We start from the raw sequence: 23286 nt of genomic DNA on the forward strand, positions 1-23286 counted from the left end.
ATGTGATAGCAAAACTCCCTTTATTGTCGCAAAAAATGACTCATTTAAAACCCCATAAACCGCTATGGTTATTTGCGAAAGCCGACTCGTTTTATTTAATCAAATCTCTGCTTACTAAATACCAATGACGTTATTATAAGCTTAATCAAGCGAGGAGCAAGTAAAAAAAAATCGTTCTCCGGACGGGTGGTTCGTATAGTAGGTCCCAGCGCGTCTCCGTATCAAAATCTCGGCTGAAAAGGTGGAAATTTCAAAAGTTTAATTACGATTACGGTTTAATGTATAAGTAAGGTGGTTTATGCGCGACTGGGAACCGAGAAATTATTTTTTATTTATTTTTTTTTATAATTTAGCGAAACGATTGTAGATATTATTTTTCAGTAATTTGTCTATAGTGTAAATTATATTTTTTTTCTAAAATGGTTCAGTTTGCTGTTATTAGAAATTTTCATAGATTTTTGGTTGTGTTGCTATTCAGTCACTTAACATACAGGTAAGTAACTTACTTAGATTTAAATCATTTTTTTAATTAACGGTAAAAAATGTGACTTAATGTAGACAAGTAAAACAAGAAAAATTCCACTTAAAAAAATAGCAGACCAACTTTGATTATATATGAAAGATTATAAACTTGTCTTTGTTTACTTAAGTTGTAAAGTAATCCAGGCAATATTTCTTAAGTTATCTAGTTCCTAAGTTAACAGTTCAAGGAACATGTAACTCTTACAGGCTTTTCCCACTTAAATTAAAATAACTCAAAAACTACTCTACCATCAACCGATAAACCGCCAAGTCACCCTTAGCAGTTTGATAAATCTGAAAGTATTACTTAACACTGATTTATTTGACTTAGTAGGGGCTGTTCTAAGAGGTTCAACACATCGAAATATAAGTAAATGTCCACTCATCGTTATTTTGCTAAACCTGGCAAATTATGTGAAAATAACCTTTTTTTGACATTTAACTGAGCAATTTTTAAAAGAAGAATGTCACTTATAGGCGGGAAATTTGAATAATGTTTAGATAACTTAGGTACTGCTATTAATTAATTTTTTTTTCGTTAATTAATGACAAAAATGGTTACTTATATAATATCCCTCCTTTTTTTCAAGCAAAAATCCAGTTAATAATAAAACTATTATATTCTAATAAATAATGAATCAATAGGAGAATTAATTAATTTTAATTCTGCTACCTGTTATCACCCAACCCATAAAATATGTATGGATAATTAATAAACGCGGTTAAAACACAACGCAAACAACTGAAAATTTAATGTGAATCGTTGCCACATCCAATTACAGACAGATCCTCGAATCCGTGGTTTTTCTCATTTTTCTATGCTATTTTGCATATTCATATTAGACTGATGCAAGTATATAAAGATGATTCACACAAATAAATGGCCCACCTATATTTTTAAAGGAATTTCCCTAAAATATTCTATAGGCAATTTCAAAAAAGCCGCCAATAGTATCGTCACCTCCTATAAAGCTTTTGAATTTTATCATCTATTTTAATATTTGAGCGAGAGAAACTCAAAATTGATATAGTTTTAAATGCAAATTACTTTTCTATGTGCTTAAAACTCTGATACTTTGTGGGTTTAGTGAAGATTAAAGTATAAAATTAATATAAGTGTTCCAGCTTTAAATTCCTCTGATGCCCCCCCTCTACAAGCAACTAAATATCTCAAATTCATATATTATATTTATGTAAGCATACAACAAAGTATTCGGACATAAAAATAAAATTAACGATTTAGTCAATTGCATATATATGTAAATATTTAACTAAATACATAAGAGTAACATATTATTATTAAAATATTATCCATAAAACATTACAAACCGCATATTAGAGATGAATAATTATTATTCTAGAATAAAATACAATGTATTTAGATAACAGTCTCACAGAGAAAAAAATAAATTAAAATAGCCAACCTGTTTATATCTCCACGTAGCTTATATGGATTCCTATTGCTCTTTAGGCATAAAAAGTTCTCCAATATATTTGTAAGTAAGTATTTATTTACGTACTATCAGTAGTACTACCATCCTGGAGAAACTGATCCACAGTCCTCCCTGCAGACAAACCTATCCAATATTCTGCCTGGAAAACAAACATGGCTGCAAGATTATTACAGAGAGACATAACATGGGCTAATAAACCAGAACTAGAACATCTTCGATTCAGAGGTTGATAAGAATTCTTAAATAGCTAAGAATTCTTCAAAAGATAAGCTAATAATTCTTCAAAAGTATAATGGAAATCTTAAGCAAATAAGAAAAGCAAAACTAAGTGTTTCGGTAAATTTGGAACTTAAAATCTTCTGGAAAGCTAAATGGATGACAAATTTTAAGCGAAATTTTATTGCAATTTCTAATAAGGCCTACTTACCAACACAGTCTGCAATACCTGGATCTTTAATAGGTTTAAAGTCAATAAATAACTGCGAAAGACAAACTCTTGACTCCTTGAGGGATAAAGACAGGAAGCAAGGCAAAAAAATCAAAATCTTAAGTAAATCATAGAAGATTATGATTGATTTCCAGTGAATTTGGAATACGAAATATTCTGGAAAAGTAGATTGATGGCATTCTTATAAGGAAATTTCACTGTAAGGCCTTAAAATGCCCACATACCACTTTATCAAAGGGTGATGATTTCTGTAACTTCTTTTAGATAAAAAGGGGACTTCCAGAAAATTTTTACATGCCTAGAATACAATTATAAAATAGTTTAACGTTGATACGGGCTTTTTTTAATACGAACGTTAGTGAACATACTTGGTATTAAAAATATTGAAATTTACATCGAATCTGAAAAATTAAATGCTTAGTATAGATCCCAACTAGCTCATTTTATAGAGGAAAAAGTATACCTACTTCATTTTATTCATTTACTTCTATAGTGATCTTGATTTGTGCTGATGATACTTCACCCATACTTTCAGAGTTTCCTCAAGAGCGTATCATGGATAAGGCAATCAAATGACTTACTCAGATCACGGAAAAAGACACTGCTAAATTGTACGTTGTTGAAAGAGTTTAACAAAGAATCGATTAGGTCTAAAATAGCCATAACAGTACTTCTACCCTTTATAAAATAAAACTGACAGGATGTGAAGAGATTCTTTTCATCGAAAAATTTTACTAATTGAGTAGCAAAACACTTTTCAAAGATTTTGTGGTAAATGAAATATTTTTAACAGCATCACATACAACTTTAGTTGGATTTGGAGCTGAAGAGACAAAATTACCATTTGCTCTGATTTTTGCTTTCTGTATCTATAGTCAATCTATACATTTTTTAAACTTTTTCAAGTCTATACTGTACTGTCGATAACTTCATTTAATTTGAAGAATTAATACAATAACAGTAATATATTTGCCCTTAAATAAATTTTCACTATTACTTTGTAAATATCTAAGTGAATTTTAGTACCTATAGTAGGCCGTCCATATAAATCCGTATAAAACGCCAAGGTCTATATAGAGTTATCGAGGCGTAAAACAAAGTCGCGGTCAAATATTGATATACTTTTGGTCTGTTAAATATCGCAACCAATGTTCAAACAATTACGTCCAATATTCAAAATAGCAATAATTAACAACGGTAAATATTTGGTTAATGTAGCGTATAAATTACCATATAACTTCAGATATAACAAAGTTTTAACTATAATTCCTATCTGATGCACATAAGAAAATATCTATACACTTAATCTCCCATAGACTTTCGATCGACCAAGAAATTTAATAAATATTTCAAAACGTCTTTGTGTTTTCAATACATTAGTAATGCCATGTTAAACTAATGAAATGTCGCGCCATTATTCAAGAACAATCACTTTAAAACAATTTTTTGATTTATCATTATCACTCAGGTGCTATAGTAAATATATAGAAATTGAATTAGTCAATCTCAATGAAATCATTTGTCAAAATTGTTCTGGGGTTAAAATTTTATTAGGCCTATCAAATCGTCACAGTATCTCTAGGAAAGCTTGAGTTATTTGTAATTGATTCAAAAATATATTTTGTTTGCTAAAGGTTTTGCTGTTTCTCTGAATTATTGTGAATAGTAGACAAGTTTCTATGCAATATGAATTATTATATGTTTCCCAAATTAAGTCATAAAATATGTATAACCACGTCGTACTGAGCAATATATATAAACATAATATTTGTACTTTACATATGCATGCATACATTTGGTGCTTTTAAATTTATGGTTCGAATATTCCAAGTACGTTCGGAGAAAAGCGTAAATACCGAATGATTTATAGTGTGATTTTTTTTTATTAATATAATAAAGTTAAAAAGGTGCTTTCGGCAAGAAATTCGAACTTTTATTGTCGCGTTATTATCAAGTCAATCAATAAATCATTAACAATTCACAAATTTCAATTAGTCAAAATTTGTGACTCACGACTTGGTAATTTACTTCATTTTTAGCAGAGATTATCCTTCTCACACCTAGAAATTACAAACGATCATCGTAAGTGAATATTCACATAAGACAAACAATATTTTATGTTTATTGAGAATGTTTTTTAAACACAATAATACCTTTTTACTCTTACTGTTCCTAAACAAGCCAGTTACTTAGTATTAACATTATTTCAGCCAAGTCATGTCAAACTCCAGTACTACTACGACAGCCTTTCCTTCATCTGAGATGCCTATCGTTGCGCTTACAGGTATGGGACAATTCAGTTCAATAATTACACCTATTACCACTAAAAATTTTTTTTCTTAAGAAAATATAGATTCTGTCATAACGACTGTACCACCAACTACAACTATACCTCCGTCAGTTTCAACTGAAATGCCAACAATATCACAAACCATGTCAACCAGGCCGGTTGATATCAGTTGTTTGCCATTAAATCTCATGGGAGAAATGGATCACATTACCCAAGAAGAATTTACATCGAAATTGACGGATTCGTGTCGTTATGACAGGCTGATTAAACCGACGGTACCGGCGACCCTTCCAGTCGAGATGCAGATTGATCTGACTCATATTGAAGCGTCAGATGCTCAGGTAAATTATCAAACCGAGATATTAAGGCATCAGTGTGAGAGTGCACTTTTAGGTCTAAAATCGAAGCAAACTTCCAGGACCTGTATCTCGAAAATTGTCATTTTTACAAGAAAAATCATTAGCATTTTTGTTCGTCTCATTAAAAAATACTATTTTCGGATATAACCAACCATTTCATTAGATCTTAAATTATTAGGCAATATCATGCAGTTAATTAAGTCGTTCCTCTTTTGCTTCTGCTTCTAGATACAATTCTCTCTTTCTTTTTAAAGTGCTTAGAAGAAATAAATAATTTATTATTGACTTATTCCAGGCAGTTGACTAAGTCCTATTTCTAAAATTTTCAGGGGAACTAAGACAGAAGGGTTCTACGCTTTTAAGCACAGTTCTCTCTGTCTCTCATTCTCGAGTGCCTGGAACAAATACATAGTTATTGGCAAATTCCAGGCAGAAGATAAAGTTATTCTTTCTAATCTTGTGACACTCTCTATCTCTCTCTCTGATAATTGATTGAGTTGTTCCTCTAACCCTTTCCGAACTTTACAGGAGGTACGGAAAAAAGCAAAAGGGTTCTATGCTTTTACAGATAGTTCTCTATATCTCTCTCTTTCTCAAGTGCCTGGAAGAAATAAATAATTAATTATCAACTAATTCCAGGCAGTTTTTCAGACTGTCAAATAGATTTTTTTTCACGCAATCAAATTGCTTGTGTCGAATATTTCTCTCTCCCCCATGGACACAATTAAACACAGTACAGAAGAAAAAGAAGTAGAAGAACAGACCGACTGGTAGAAACAAAAAAAAAACACTTTGTAATTGTTTCCACGTCAGTACCGAAAACGAAAGTGTGGTACGAAACGTGAGATGCTATCAATAGATTCGATGCTATCAAACGATTTACCGACTTTATCTTAGTTTAATTATATACTTTTAATCAACGCTTCGAAGTAGACTTTCAGAAGCTTATCTCAAAAATTGTAATTTTTACAAGAAAAATCATTCTTACCATTTTTGTTTGTCTCGTTAAAAATTACTATTTTCGGATATAACCCTTTAATTAGATCTTATTATTAACTAATCTAGTCATGCAGTTGATTGAGTAGTTCCTCTAACCCTTTCTGAAATTTCCAGAAGGTAAAAAAAAGACAAAAGAGTTCTATACTTTTAGATATAATTCTCTCACTTTCTCAAGTGTCTAGAAGAAATACATAATTATTGAAAAATTCTAGGCAGTTGATCGAATTATTCTTCCAATCTTGTGACGCCGTGTCTCTCTCTATCTTTCCATTTCAATTGCCTGTTAGTAATTCTAGGCAGTGGATTGTGTCGTTCCTTTAACCTTTTCTGAAATTATCAGGAGGAAAGAAAAGGAGAAAAGGGTTCTATGCTTTTACACACAATTCTCTCTCTACCTCTCTGTCTTTCTCAAGTGCCTGGAAGAAATACATAATTATTGATAAATTCCAGGCAGTTAGTTCCATTTTGGATATAACCCTTAAATATAATAAAAACAACAACAAAAATTACCTTATCGTTTCATCAATGAATAATAATCTTATGAGTTTTACCCACGGCCAAAAATAGATGCAATTAGCAATTTAAAGATTATTCAAAAATAGCAAGTCAATATTTAGAGATTTATTTTGATAAAGTTGCTTAAGAATTGATTGATTGGTTTAGAATACCGATTTTACTAAACGAGGGTATTTCCTGTTATTGTTAAAAGCCCTATTTGTACCGCTTTAAGAGGTACAATTATTTCAGTGCTCAGAGTAAATATTTTGTTCTTTTATAATTTGTGATAGCAGTCCTTTTTATTAGGATATACTAGCAATAGCAATAATAATTTATAGTTATACTTAGTGTACACAATAAAAATTCAACGCCTCATTGTGTTTAATATGATTTATCGATTCGGTCATGGCAGTCCATTTGACATCAAATTATCTAAGCATATATAATTTTAACGCGTTATATGCTGAATATGTCATGTTTTATATAGATAATAATTGCTTGCCGAACACGTTATTGACGGCCTCATTTGATATGCTGAAAATAGTATTTAATGAAAAAAGTTTAATGCTAATAACTCATTGGATTTTTCCTAATTTTTAGCAGATGAAATCTTACATTTTAGTACAGCTGGGTTACCAAGATCACAGACTTAAATATGACACCTTTTCACCTAAAAGAGGAAGTATACAGGGTGAGGAACCCCTGAGAAATAAGATATGGGTACCACATTTAACTGTCAAAAATGAAAGGTATGTAAGTAGTATCAGGTTAAGCCGTATGTGTTTAAATATGACTATGTTATCCTAATCAGAGAATCTGCACTAATGGGATTGGACGGAAAAGACGTTTTCGTTCAAATAGGACCGGATGGTACCATACAATATAACTACCGGATGACCCTTACGTTTTACTGCTGGATGAACCTTAAAAAGTTCCCTTTCGACTATCAAATATGCGAAATAACTTGGATAAGTTGTAAGAATCAGTTTATAAATTCCTATCTTTTTTTGCTAATAAAGGTATTGATTTCCTAGGGTCATATGACACGACAAATCTTCAACTAACATGGGCGAAAAAAGACGCTGTACAAATATCAAGAAATTTACACCTGACTGAGTTTGTACTGGATTCATTTTGGACTGAGACAGGAACCCATCCTGCTTCCTTTGCTACTGGTGGTCTTGGTATGTAAAATATATGTTAGTTTGGTATGTAGGCAATCTACAAGAAATTTAAGACAAACAAGTAGATGGGGTAATGCTTCATTTTCAAGATACATCTTATTGTGTATTCCAAAAGAAACACTTACCCAAAAAAACTACTTTTGTATGGATTAAGTTACTTAAAATCCAACTTTTAGATGTCTGGAGTTATTCATTTAAAAAAAAAATTAATTTATTAAAACATTCATATTTTTTTACTTAGCATTTATTTTTATACTTTTAACTTTTTTTTTACTTTTGAAGACAATAGTAAATTATTAATTAAGTAAAAATAGTCTCAAAATTAAAGTTCAATGACTAGAAAAAATTAAATTCAGAAAAGGAGAGACTCTTTATTAAAATCAATCAAACATAAACAAATGTTACACAATATTTTTTCCTTGTCAACATTTTATGAAAATTTAATGGGTCTAAATTTGGTGACCTGGATGGCCATGGCTGGTGAAAGAGACTAACCATCCAGTTTCCGTAAGTTGCTACTCTTTCTGTCAGTGGGGCATTTATTCATTCTTTCATTCGTTCTAAGGGTTAAAAAGTAAGTGAAAAATAATTATCTACATATCTATCTATATTTAACGACAACTTAAAGTTATAATCCTACATATTATACAAAAAAATAGCCAATAATACAATTACTACGACTATGATTAATCCTTGAGTGTACAGTTCTGTGTCCTGACGTTTTTTAAGGTGTTTCCTAAGTTTTTCTAAATAGCAAATTCTTTCCTCTGAAAAAAAGGACTTTGGCTTATTTTTGGTCAAAAAACTCACACTTAAACAACCTATTTTAAACTTCTAACTCACCATCTGGCAAATTACTTAGTTTTTCCTTAAATTCAGGGTTTGTTAAGAAAAATTCTACATCTGAGACATCAGACGCGTCGATATCAGAAAGATCACCCTTGACTTTGCTCATTTCGGTGCAAAAAATGTTTTTCTTGACACAATTACTTATAAATTGTCAACAAATAAATAATTATTATTTACATAATCGCTAGCAACGATTGAAAGCTTACTTGATAGTTGGGTTATTTAGTTATTAAAAAGTACTTAGTGCATTTTTGCTACTTCCCTTTTAGCAGGTAACTACAGTATGCTAACCTTCAAATTCAAGCTGCGGAGAGAAGTGGGATACTACATAATGGACTATTTTCTGCCCTCCATGTTCCTTGTGGTAACTTCATGGGTTACATTTTGGTTGCAAGCCGATGCTAGTGCTCCTAGAACTGTCCTAGGTAAGTTTATTTGAATAATAGAAGTTTCATTGTTAGGACAGTATTAAATATAATACCCTTTTTGTTCGTTTTTTTAAGGCGGTTCCATTATAGTTTAAGTTTACACTTTTTGCATGCTTTTAGAGTTATTTTAGATACGGATAACTTTAAAATAAACATTCTAAATGTTATTTATTTGGAAAAACTGATTTTTAAATTCAAATTTTGCTTAAAAACAATTTTCAAAATAACATAACCTAAAACTATTCTGTCATGTGTCAAATTTTCATTTTTACACGGCTGCCATATTATAGAAAGGAACTTCGACCACTAAATGCTCTAGAGCGTGTCTTTATAATATATTTTCGATATTTTATTATAATGTAATTAAATACAATAATTACATATATAACTGCCCAAGTCACACATAATTCATACATGTCTCATTAAACTATAATATTTTAGGCACTTCACAACATTGTCCCTCGTCATGTCATTAACGTCATTTACTTGTGAATTTGTAGGTTATGTTAGCATTTTCTAAATTTTGTGAAAAATCTAAAAAAAGAACAAAAGTAATCAGATCAAACATTTACAGATAAATATTCTAAATACAATTTCGTTGTAAAACTCATTTTTAAATTCAAAATTTCTTTCAAATTTTCACAATAATCTAAAATTAATCTGACATGTGTCAAACTTTTACTTTTACAGCGCTGCCACATAAATTTCCATATTAAAGAATAGAGTTTTGACCACTAAACGTTCTAGAGAGAATCTTTAATATATTTCTTAGTATTTCATTATAATTCAGTTAAATACAATAATTAATTACACATTCTCAAGCCACATGTATTTATTATTAAAGTATATATATTATTTTAGGTACATCCACAATGTTATCGTTTATAACTTTGAATGGTGGGCTTACCAAAAACTTACCGAAAGTAAGTTATATCAAGGCTAGTGAAGTGTGGTTCCTAGGATGTTCGACCTTTATTTTTTGTTCGATGGCAGAGTTTGCATTTGTCAACGTTATATGGAGGAGAAAGTAAGAAAACATTTTTAAAACTGGCATATGAATTTAAAAATAAAATCTTTAAAGGAAACAAGTGGAAGTAAAAAAAGCAAGCAGCAAATACATCTTACGGGGGGCTGTAACTCCAAGTTTCGCAAGGAAACAACAGCTACGCAGAGCTGAATCCTGTAACAGCTTATATAAAACTAGATCTTGTACTAGTCTGAACGAAGACAGAGAGAATGAAAGGCAAATTTGTCAAAATAACTACCTGACTGTCCATGTAAGTTATCTAATTTCTGTGCCAATATTAAAATTAATCTTTTTTCGTTCCAGTCTTTCCCTACGTCAATGCAATCGGTTCCCACGATCAGAATGTCACACAGCTCAGATGACAACTTGGTAAATCCAGAGGACAGTGTGACCACAATCCCTGTTCCAGAAAAATCTCCAAATGGTAATTCTTATCATAATAGTCCTCAAGGCTGGACAACCATGTCTCCTCAAGAAGTCGCCAACTGGATCGACAAAAAATCCAGGATAGTTTTTCCGGTGGCATTTTTAATTTTCAACTTGCTTTATTGGAGCTTTGTCTACGTCTTATAAGAACGTTATTTTAGATTTATTTAATTTATTAATCGGCAAGATTAAATGACTGTCATTTTTTACTATGTGCTTTATTGTATACATATTAGACTATTACACAAGAGAATATTTTTGTGCTATAAGAATCTCCACATTTTTTTAATTTTAAAATATTATTTATTTTAATATATAGTGACAAGATAAAACGTGTTTTATTTCTGTTCACAATATTATAACTCGCGTAAATACACGATAAAACATAAGCATTTTAAGTGATCAGCGGGTTGCCTAGAAGCAACGGATCACATCAAAGGTCTTTTTACGACCGACCTTATCCCTCGTCTGTCAAATGCCATTAAAGTCATTGACTTATAAATTTGTAGGTTATGTTTACATAATCTAAATTTTATGAAAAATCAAAAAAAAAATTAATAATTTCAAAAGTTTTGAAATCAGATCAGATATTTACTCACAGATTAGTTCTAAATAAAAATGTGATTAGATCAAATTAACAGTGCTCCTCAAAGCTATTTTGTTTTTATCTCCGCATATTGCAACACATATTTCAGCCTTAAAATATAGTAGAGTTGGCCACATAAAAAAAACTAACAATAATAATGAAAAAGTCCCAAGAGAAAGATAATAAGAGCAGTCAGGGCTCCGAATGTCAACAAAAATCCCGCAGTTTTATTTCAGTTTCTGATGCTCTAGGTATTGTTAATCCCAGTTTAATTTCTTCCTCTCCAGTGAGTAGAACAAAGCCTCGGTTTACTAACAATCCAAATACTCCAAGTTCCTCCAAAAAGTCAGAGATTAGAGAAGGTGACAAGTCAGGTAAGTTGGCAGACGCTTTATTTGTTATTGTTTTTGTCAATAATTCTATTTTATTTTTTATGTTTACGCGATTAAGTTTGTCTATTCTAAATGTCTGTATTAAGAGTAATAAGTTAGCTTCTCTAAATGTCAACACCAACCAATTTTTTTTGCAAAAACTTTCCTATAAACAGTTGTTTGAAAAAGGCAATAAGAACTAACTGAAATTGTGTTTATTTTGCTATATTATGTGTTTCCAGATATCCCTAAGAAGAGAAACAGACGCAGGGAAAGAAGATCTAAGCATAAAACCGATGAGGGTTATCTAGGGGAAAGTCCCAGTTCATTTAAGCCTTTAAACCAATCAGGCTATATTGGTTCCAGTAATTTGCCTAAATTCATTAATTCTCCAGTGAATATAGCTAGGAAAATCCCAAAAGATCTAAGTCATACAGGTAGTCCTAAAACTATTGGAAAGAGAGTAAGTTTGTTTGATATATATCAAATCAAAACATGCTTTATTATGATTAAAAGTATTTGTGGACAAAGCCTCCTACTGGATAAAACATTCAGCACTTAAAGAGTAACTAAACAGTGATTAAAAATTACCTAAAACTAAAAAACTAATAATAAGTAGCAAATAGGAATAAAATATAAAAAGAAGAAAACTTTAAAGCTAGCAAAATGCAAGATTTTCATTTAAATCACTTATTTCTAAATCTATCTTTTTCAGTCCACATCAAGAGAACTACAACAAGACTCATTAAGTCCATCAACAAGTTCCAAAAGTTTAAAAACAAAATTTAACTATGAAATTCACCCAATTCCTAGGCCACAAACTGGAAAATATTTTAGAAAAAGGAACATTAAACATAAATATATTAATTTAAGGTCCTTCTTGGGTGATGCACTCACATGCCTGTTTAAAACTGAAAGAATACTCTGTGAGGCTTTTAAAAGCTTGTCATTAGGTAAGTTTTCTAAAACATATCACATTGTTTGTTAATGTTTTAATACCTTTAAGATCCCAAAAGAAAAATGAGCAAGCATAAATTTGAAACTAGAGAACCTCTAAAGAAAAGTTCAATAAAATCCTTGGGCCATAAAAAGACTCAATCAATTGAAGCCAATATTAGTCTAGAGGTATTATAAATGTGCATTTATAATAGACCAATGCACTTTAATGTCATTTTTTTTTAAAGTCAACTCAAGGGGTAAGCCATAGTGATGAGAGCCCCAAAAAGAGAAGATGGCCAAGAAGGGAGAAACACAGAAGGTTGAAAATAGAAAAAAGAGTGGCCCGAGAAGCACAAGAATCCTTCTGCCCCATGATGTCTCAGGAAGAAGTTGAAAAAGGTAAAAATTTTCTGAAAAAAACCTGGCAGTCTTAACACCATATTTTAAAATAATATTAGGTTTAATAATGGGCGAACTAGTTAAAGGATTTGTGAGAATTAACCCAAAAAGTTTTAAAAACTCTTATGTAAGCAATAATGATTCCACTCAGTCAGATTATCAAATCACATCAGTGTCAGACAGAAATACTGCTTTGGAAGGGGACGAAGTGGTTCTAAAGTTAAAACCTGAGGTTGAGGGTCAAAAGTGTGCTATGGTTGTTTATATTTTGCAAAAGGTACTATAATAATTATGAGCGGAGTGTTTTTTTTAAAGAATATTTTCCTAGGTTCACCCTCGTACCACAATTGGAACCCTAAAACCGAATCCGAGCGACCCGGAGTCCGCTCTATTTTACCCGCGCGATAAACGCATGCCTATAATGAAAATACCGTCGGTCAGCTTACCGAACGGATTTAAAACAAGACCGAAAGCGTTCGAAGGAATACTTTTTTGTGCCAAACTTTTAGAATGGCCCCAACCTAATCAAGCTTTTGGTAAGAATTTCCCATTTTCATTCAAAGAATTAAATAAACTACAGGGGTTACAGGTTATACAAAATAAGTTAGAGGGTGTTCATATAAATAAATAATGTATTAAAAAAATAGACAAAAAAAGTTTGATCATCAATCATTTTCATACTAGTATAGCAATCTATGAGCTGTTGTAATTATGGTTGTAGCAGATATGGTGTAGGTCCAAAGCAACTTTCTACAAGATGATCAGCTTATGAGTTTATGTAATTTCAAAAACGCGAAATTTCATTGGTAAATACCAAAACGAACGTTGCCAACGTTTGAGCTTATAGTAGGCCTTTTTTAGAGCTCTACAGCAATTATAAAATTTAAATATCTATATTATTATCCCAATTATTACTCAACAATCATAATTGAAATGTAGCAGTTAAAATGTCTAAAATTGACCAATTAATAGATTATATATACGGTTTTAAACATTAAAAAGAAATCAATTTTTAATAAATAATATCTACTTATGAGACCTTTGAAAACCACTCATTAAAATATTTAAATGTTTTCCTTAAGTTATAAAAAGTAAAAGTTACAACTGCAAGGGAGGAATATTCAAACATATTTATACAGAAATAATTTAAGGTCTCTTGAACAAAACATTGATATTACTTTAAAATGTCCATTAAGGGTATATTTTTGGAGAACATACAGAACCACAGTACCAACAACCCAAATGTTAGTGTACAGGTATTTTAATTAACCAATACCTCATATAGTTCTAAAATTGCTAATGTGTCCAAATATTGTCAACCAGAACAAAATATTCATTTTTCTAAATAACGCTATAAATACTTTTTGGATAACTGGCCATTAATATTTTTAATTAAACTTATTCACTCACTAGTCGGTAAGTGAAGTTGGCAAGTCTATAAGTTTTTTTTTATTTAACAGTTAGGTGGAAAGACCTGTAATCTAATCTGTAACTTTCAATTATGTATTTGTGAGACCTTGACATAGAGTTTTGTGTATTTGTAACTATTTTTAAATATTTATACATTTTTAATCATAGGATTTGACAAGACAAAATTATTAGTAAAATCTACCATTCTTGAGAAGAACATTGATAATAATTAAAAAAACTTGAAATTGTAACCGTGTGCAAGTAACCTAATAAAAATCAACCCAGTTGAAATAAGGTTGGATAAGGTGAAATGTAAAAAAAATTTTAAAAGAAAAATGCATTTATTGAGTATAAGATAAAAAGTAATACTAATAAAGTTTGAAATTAAATTAATAAATTATAGGATAGTATACCTTTAAGACAGGCTTAGAACTATACATGTTAATATTAAATAAATGCTCCTATTTTTATCCTTTTATCAATTTTACCTATTTTAGAAAAATATATTTAATAGTTTTATGGTCATTTTCCAAGAAAACATCATTAAGAACTTACCGAAAGGAAACTTAATTTATTTTTAAACTAGTAAGAGTTTTATGTGATCGTCCGTGTACAAGAATTTATCTATATCTTCATAATTAAATACATATTTTCTTAGTTTAAGTGTCATTTCAGGTGTGATAATAGAAAACTTAGGCTTAGCGGGAGGGCTTGAAGTCGAAACACGCGCTATTTTAAAAGAGTTTTGCTTAGATGTCACCCCGTTTCCTCCAGAGATGGTGCAGTACCTGCCTAAATCAAAGGTACCATTTTTGTCTATATTTCGGCATAGTATTTATTAGATAAATTCATGATTGTATAGGTCAGACACTGATTTTATTTCAGGCCAACGTTTCAATTTATATTTGATTTATTATTATCAAATAAATCATATTCAGATTGCCCCTGCATAAAAAATAATAGTAAAACTACTACCTTATTAATGAAAACATAATCATCAATATCGTGTAAAAGTTATTGTGGATTATTGAGAATATAGCTTACTACAAAAGTATCAAGATTTGGCGACTGTAATGATGTAACATTATCTGATTTTATCACTTTGAGAGTTCTTTGTTAGGTCATCTGCAAACAGTAATTATTGTATTCCAATGCATATTATGATGAATTAAATTGAACGTTCGAAACGTTGGCTCTAAATAAAGTTCTCACACTTTCTATAAATTAATTGAATGTTGGTGCAGGAAATCCCTGCTAAAGAGCTGCAGCAGCGAGAAGATATAAGAAAAGAATGCGTATTCACCATAGATCCTTTAACGGCAAGAGATTTGGATGACGCGGTGTCCGTAAAAGAGCTCCCGAATGGCAATTATGAAATTGGCGTTCATATATCAGACGCCAGCTATTATTTACCTGAAGGTATATAATTTGACAGTTCCATTCTAAAAATCCCACTCATATTTCAATTAGGTACCGAATTGGACGAAATGGTAAGCACTAAAGGTACCACAATTTACTTGGTCGACTCGGTTTACCATATGTTACCGGTCGAACTGTGCCTACATTGCTCATTACTACCGGGTGAGGATAAATTGGCTTTTTCCGTTTTTTGGGAAATGGATTTGCAAGGGAACGTTTACAGTACCAGGTACTATTGTGATCTCTTTTCTATAATAATCATTGTTCTATGAATTGGCGTTTTAGGTTTGCAAGGACAGTTTTGAACTCCTGTGCTCAGCTAGCGTACGAACATGCTCAACAAATGATTGAAAATCCCCACAAGTATGTATTTAAATTTTATTATTAATTTGGGTCGTTGTGAGTTTGGATTTGTCATCTCTTTCTGTCTATATTTTATTTGGGACTCTGTGAGACAAAGATGGAGGTAGAAACTGTAATTTGGAGTAAGTAACTATTAGTAAGAGGTCGTTTAAGTGCAACGGTAAAATCTAGTGTGCCTTTAATATAAACATTCTTTAGTGATAATTTGTAAAAAGAATTAATTTTTTTTTTGAAAATATCCATCATCTATTCCAGGCCTTTGATTGGGGTCTTGAGTCAAAGTTAGACGGTTTTTTAGCGGATAATTTTATGCAATAGCGTCAAATTCCTGTGACAAAATGAAAAATTATGTCAGGTGCCTGAAAAATAAAAGGAATTATTGCAAATCCCTAGAAGTCTTAAAATGCCTTATAAGAAACTACCTAGTAAAAAAATTACGTCAAATGCACCAAAAAAAATGTAGGAAAATTATATCCGGAATACAATAGGGTCATAAAAGATATTAAAAATTATTTTTAGTACCTGGGTGACACAAAAAATTACCCTAAAAGACCGGACATGAAGAATTATTAAAGTAGCTGAAAAACATTAAAAATATGATAAAATATAAAGAAAAACACTCTGAAAACTTGAAAAATATGAACAATTATCTCTGGAATACAATAGCACGAAATTACTGAAACAAATCACATAACAGTTAAATGCCTGGAAACATGAGAAATTAATAAAAATTGCTAAAAAATATTGGAAAATTATGTTAAATATACTTGCAAAAACCCTAATTAATTTTTGTGTGTGAAATTTGACGTTGTCAATGATGTACAAGGAGTCACAAATTCCAGGCTAATATTTTTTCCCTTAAGGATGTACTAGGCAGCCAATAATACTATAAATCCCGATACATAAAATATGTTTCTATTCAGAATATTCTTTCAGACTAAAAGATAAATTCAAGTGGCTAAAAAATCACTTGGTAGACGACAGAATTCATGACTGAAACACTTAATGACATGAATGTAAAAAAGAAAAAGAAGAAGAAAAAAAAGGAAAGGGAGATGACTGAAAGAAGCTTCTTTTTTCCAACAAGTTTTTTTACAATAACGACTTCAATTAATTTGAGCAACCTGGAAAACTTTAATTAGTTGTTACAGTGATTATCTGTTTTTCCAAAGACATGGAACTCATTAGTAAATACAACTCTGGATAATAGGAAACCTTCTCCTCCTTTTCCCGCATTCTTAATTTTCTATTCTCTATGGGATATATCTTTTTTTTTCAAGCAATTTCAGTTTTTCATGCATACATAAAAATTATCTTTAATTTTGCCAAAATGTAGAAATAATTACTCCGATAGCTTTCGTTTCAAATGCTTGAAAGAAATTAACATAATTTGAATGCATGTCTGGAAAATTATCAAAACTTAGTGAAAAATTTCGACGTATTTCAGACTTTTGATTTTAATGGAATTTCTTGGGCATGTGTGAGAAACGAATTTCTTGGACTCATTATAGAGGGTAAAAGATCACTAGATAAAGGTTAGAAATTTTAACCTTAGAATGATACCTCTAAGCCCATGGATATAAAGAAGTAAAAAAAGAAGAAAGGAAAGATGTGGAGTCTTTTATAAAGAATTATTAATAAAAGTGACTACAATAGGTTTGGTTTCGACTGCCTGGAAGAAAAAAAATAATTTTATTACATGTCGGGAAGGAACTCGAAAATTTAATTGAACACCCAGGTTAACTACAATTAATACTAGTTATTTATACTTTCATAGCCAAGGATGGTACCTGCCTGGATATCAAACAAAAAGAAATTTTATCAAAGTCAATCTATTTATTTTATTTACACCACTTAAACAGATTACAAAATCGAATTAACTAGTGGGAAAAAACACTATAACAACGTAAACTTGACTTTCCAAAAATAGAAGAGAAAACTTAACTTAAACTATAGAATTTACATGTTTTAAATGCTGCAGCTAAATATGTCATACTGGTTGTGTGTCGAATTATCTAAGTATTCATCTGTGCACAAAGGAGAAAATTTAGATGTTTGTTTGGGTTGAATAAAAAGTAGTAGAAGCTCTTGGAAGATGAAAGTTTTATATAATAGAGACTTAATGTATAGATTCCATTAATTACTATCACAATTAATTTTAGGGAATTCCAAAACGAAGATCTTCCCAAAATCTTGAACGATTTCACGGCAAAAGACCTAAGCAAAACCGTTAACGTCCTTCAAAAAATCGCAATAAACTTACGGGAGGGCAGAGTCAAAAACGGCTCGTTAAGAATCGATCAGGTCAAGTTGCTTTTCAGTTTACACCCGAGAAACGGAGAACCTTTGGATTTTATCGCCTATGAAAACAAAGAATCCCATAGGTACCCCTTGAAGGATCATATCTATAAGAAACCGTAATCAATATGCTCAATTTAGGTTAATAGAAGAATTCATGCTGCTAGCAAACATATCGGTGGCGAGAAAAATCAGCGAAACTTTCCCAGATATCGCATTTTTACGATGCCACGAGCCTCCCAAGTTCACCATGCTCGCCGAAGCTCAAAAATGCTTGGAAACCTGCGGGATACACGTGGATATAAGTTCTAGCGGCGGAATTCATTCCAGCTTAAGGAAATATATTACTGATGATTTTGAAGGTACATGTAGGCGTTATAAGGGATGATGTTCTTATGTTTGAACATTTTTATTTAGGTTTATGTAGAGGGGTGGTGTTAAATCATGTTTTTGCCAAACCTATGACGCGCGCGCGATACTTTTGCGCGGCAACTATGGATACTGAGGAAGAATATGCGCATTATGCGTTGAGTGTACCTATTTATACACACTTTACTTCGCCGATAAGGAGATATGCGGATATTATGGTGCATCGGCTATTGTCAGCCAGTTTGGGTAAGTGTAGTAGTAAAGTTGAGGCTTACCTGCCAAAAGGTCGTATCAACCAAAACACGATTTAATAAAAACTTTTTAAAAATAGGCTTAAAACTCTTACGAGAATCAAGAACTAATTTTATTACCTACAAGTTTTAAATTCAATTAATCTGACGTATTTGGTCAAAACAAGCCCTAAAAATGTGAATTTGTTTTGTTATTATTAGCGTATAACATTGTTTTGTAAGTGAACCAAGTTGTAACAGCAACTACAAAAATAGTACTAAAATCTTTATTTTCGTCACTTTGAGAAAATCTTCTCTCTCGTTACCTGCAACATAATTTCATCTTCTGTATTGATGTTTCTAATTGATTTCGAATAACATGAAGATTTATCGTGGTATTATGGTATAATATACGGTCTATGCACAATGCCATTAAATCTTCATACTCTTTTTTAAATATTCAGATTTTGCTCCGTAAGCTTTTAGAAGTTGTAAAAATAATAAGGAAACGTCTCTCCTTAAGTTGGTGAAGATTTCATTATACTTATCCCAGTATTCGCATTTAAAGAATAGTGAATTCTGAATCTATGCTAAACAGTAAACATTTAACATCCTTCTAATTTAAAATCGTTGAATCAGTGGGTTTATGAACATTAGGCATTTGCAAAGTTTTAAGGTTCTTGAAAACCAGAAAGTCATCGAATGTCAAACGATTTATTTTATACGGCATCTCTGTTTCTTGGCCATTTTTACCACATTTTCCGAATTATTGGGCACATACATTTATGCGTACGAATTGTTTCCAATATATCATGATTTAAAAGGAAATATTGCAACATGCTATTACGAAATTTTTATTTTAGCGTGTTTATTTCATCCCACAGAAACGTGTGCCCATGCTTGGAGGCTACCTCATAAACCGTAAGATGAAAAACAGGATGCGTTTATAAAAAACCAGGTTTTCAAAAAAATATAAGACAATTTAGGAGAGCTTCTAAGTCAAAATTTGCGTAAACTGAGGCAAACTTTTTGTCAGCTTTTCGATATTCTGCTGCATTCTTAAAATTGTAGGTCCAGCTCTAGTCCTTCCTCGGATGACAGAAGCCAATAATTTTCTTTATAACGACTTGCTTGATTATTGCTTCTTGCCAATATTCTTGGTATAATTTAGATATTATTTGCAAGTATTCTTTATTAGTATCTCGTCGACACCTTGTGAGCAGGTACTCTGGAAAACGAGTCAATGTGATTGATTATTCATAGCCACAGTGGTATCATTTGAACTCTTATAAAATAAATTCTTAGTAGGTACACCTAATATACAAAAAGAAAAAAAGAAAACCATGTATTCCAAGTTACATAAATAAATGAAAAGAAAATCCATTAAACACCAGTACATATTTCTCAACCTGATAAAGAGATAATATACATGAACTAAATTGCAAATATAACATTTATTGCTGTAAATCAGTAATTACAATAACCAAAATCTACTTTTCCACCAAACTAGTAGCTATTATGCATACATACCTTTAATACATTTTTAAATCTATCAAAAGATGCCCCTAAAAATCAGTGAATTCATAGTACTTTTAAAAAATTTTCTTGAAATATATAGATTGTCATTATTTCTTCTTAAAATAGGGTGGTGCTAAATTATTTAAAATTTTATACATGAATAACACAGACAGAAAACAACGCCTTTTTTAAACCGAAAACCATTTGAGTAAATTTAGCATAAACGTGATGAGTGTAAGGTGATCTCTCAGTATTTGAGAGTACTTATTGAGAACGGTCAATATTATTCTCATTTCCTGACTCTAAAAACTCAAACTAATAGATTCGACTCTCGAAGTCTATTAGTTTGATTTAAGTTAAATAATTATAAGACTGAGAGTCAAAGTTTGGATAGGGTTGGAGATTTGTATTATAAATCATCCACTTCGTCAGACAAACTTGGTGAAATTCTTCTAAAACAGTACAATTTTTTGCAATAAAATCACAATGATTCTAAAAATAAAGGCATGTTATCAAGCTGCAACCTTAAATATTTAATACATGTTATAAACTCAATATTCTCATTATCGATCACCATCTGAGGATTGCCCCTTTGATACCTAGATTTAGATGATGCAAAAATCATAGTTTTAGTCTTAGATACACTTATTATAGTTATTCATGTGTAAATATAATTTGGTCTCTGACAATAGCTTTTTTATTTTATCAATTTCTTTAATGAGGCAAAAAACACTACACGTTATAACACGTTAAGTTATTTGCACTTCGGAATTTAACATTTTTAATATCGTATTGGATCTTGTGGACATATTTTCACATAACATAACCATTGTAATAAGCCCCTGCTATTCGAAAGTTTATTTAAAGGTTTTGGACATAAGTTTATTAGAACTACCATTTTTAAAATGACTCAAGGATTCACAGCATCTTATTTTGAAACAGCCCGTATATCTTGCCATTAACCCTACCGCCAACCATTTCTTTATGTACTTTTTAATTAATTATTCCCGAACTTCATTTGTTGAGTATGTTTATATGCAGTTGGAAAATTGCTAAGCATGTTGATCATAAGTATATATTTTTAGGATATTCGGATAAACCAAAGTGGAATATTGATCATGTTGCTTCCGTGGCTGCCAATTGTAATAAGCAGAAATATAACGCCAAAAGGTAATTAGGTTCGGGACCAAGAGTCAAAATATACCCTAAATGCTGGTTTATTTTGCCAATTTACGCTGGATAAACCTTTTTAGAGCCGGAGAGGCCAGTAGCGAACTCTATCTGGCTCACTATATAGAGAAAAATCAACCCTATATCCAAGACTGTGTAGTAGTCGACGTAAAAGAGAGATCTTTCGACGCCATAGTGCTTAAGACCGGCAGTGTCGTTCGTGTAAATCAAAAGGTACCAAAAAATGTCCCTTACCCCCAAAAAGCAATTTAAACCGTTGTTATTTTTTAACAGCTATGCCAAGACAACCCGAAATGGAAAATTCAGCCCATCCAAACTGCTCCAGCGCACTCGGACAAACTGGGACACGAAAAAAAAGTTCTTAGGCTGATAATAGAGTTTCCAAAAACGACACTTTGTCCGATAGTGCAACAGAAGGTTGTGGAAATGTTCACTGTCCTAAAAATTCGATTAAAAAGGGTTCCGAATAGTTCTAAACTGGAACCGTATCTTCTTAGACCGATAATGAGTCTGACTTTCGAAAGGAATGAAAATAGTGCGCCTAGTGGCATCCAGTGAGGATCTACAAAATGACTTGACGAAGCAAAAAAAAGGGTTTTAAAGAAGAAATATTTTTACGGATATTTACTCCCCGTTTTGTGATACTAAAAGTTCTATTATTATTATGATTATTATTGTCTTTATATTTAAATTCGCATATTATATACATAACGATCATTTTATTCTTAAGAAATTTTACCGGTGTGGACAAGAGCTAAATAATAAATCAATTTTTTTAAAATGATTTTGTTCTAAATGCGGCCTTTTTTTGTTTTATTTAATTCCTATAACACGATCTTTCGGTTGGTAAGTATAAAATATACCGTTTTTTTACAGTTCATTCAAGAACTTTGGAAATAATAAAGAGTGCTACTTTAAGTCCCATAATTAGTACAATTTTGATGTAAAATTGATTGGAAATAGTACAAAATGCTAATAAAACTTTTTTAGAGGCGTATAAGAAAACGCCTTTAACAAAGCATGAAATAAAAATTTCTTTAAATGCCTAAAAGATATGTAAAACTCGTTAAGTGTGTAATAAACCTTTTACCAATTAGTAGTGCCTAAACTTCTCTCTCAAATCAATCAATCAATCAATGCTTTATTGTCAAGAAATTGTTACAATTTGTAGACAAAGCTGTAAAACAAAAAAGACACAAAAATACAAACAAAACAATTAAATAAAAGAAAATTTTAAAAAATATAAATAAATAGTATAGAATAGAATATCTACAATATATACAGATTATTACAGTTTAAAAATTGTAAGTAGTCAAAAATATTATAAAATATACAATTTAATGTATACAATGTCAAAAAAAAAATCATTGAAAAATCTCTCTATGTTAAAAAAAAAAGTGTAAAAAATGTTTAAAAAAGTAAAAAATTCTAAAATAGCTACACAAAGCGGTATACCTAAACATGACGGTACAGATAGTAAAAATACATAATCAGCTAGTGCGAAATTTCAAATCAATGATTACAAAAAAAAAATCGTTAACTGTGTAAAAAGCTCTCCCCAGTAATAATGCTTTTAATGCTTTACGAAATGCAAAAAAAGATGTGATGGATTTAATTTCCAATGGCAGATGATTGTGCATTTTTTTTGCATTATATACTATGGAATTTTTGACCCACTCTGAATGTGGGGTAGGCAGGTATAGATCATG

At 31.0% G+C, this 23286-nt stretch overlaps 1 protein-coding gene across 1 annotated transcript; it reads left to right on the forward strand.

Moving 5' to 3' along the window:
• Positions 1-183: 183 nt before the first annotated feature.
• On the forward strand, positions 184-22361 carry LOC126737992 (uncharacterized). The gene is made up of 27 exons (XM_050443146.1): positions 184-493; positions 4635-4708; positions 4769-5055; positions 7171-7319; positions 7382-7545; positions 7605-7754; positions 8873-9028; positions 9893-10058; positions 10113-10308; positions 10362-10622; positions 11210-11444; positions 11684-11904; positions 12157-12394; positions 12448-12566; positions 12626-12779; positions 12839-13056; positions 13108-13315; positions 14865-14992; positions 15434-15608; positions 15660-15837; positions 15894-15971; positions 18134-18355; positions 18411-18631; positions 18687-18884; positions 21472-21556; positions 21640-21790; positions 21851-22361. The coding sequence occupies exons 1-27, from the start codon at positions 420-422 to the stop codon at positions 22133-22135; spliced, it is 4791 nt and encodes a 1596-aa protein (XP_050299103.1). The 5' UTR covers positions 184-419; the 3' UTR covers positions 22136-22361.
• The last annotated feature ends 925 nt before the right edge of the window (positions 22362-23286 follow it).

This window comes from Anthonomus grandis, chromosome 6 (genome assembly GCF_022605725.1).
Source record: "Anthonomus grandis grandis chromosome 6, icAntGran1.3, whole genome shotgun sequence".
NCBI lineage: Eukaryota > Metazoa > Arthropoda > Insecta > Coleoptera > Curculionidae > Anthonomus > Anthonomus grandis.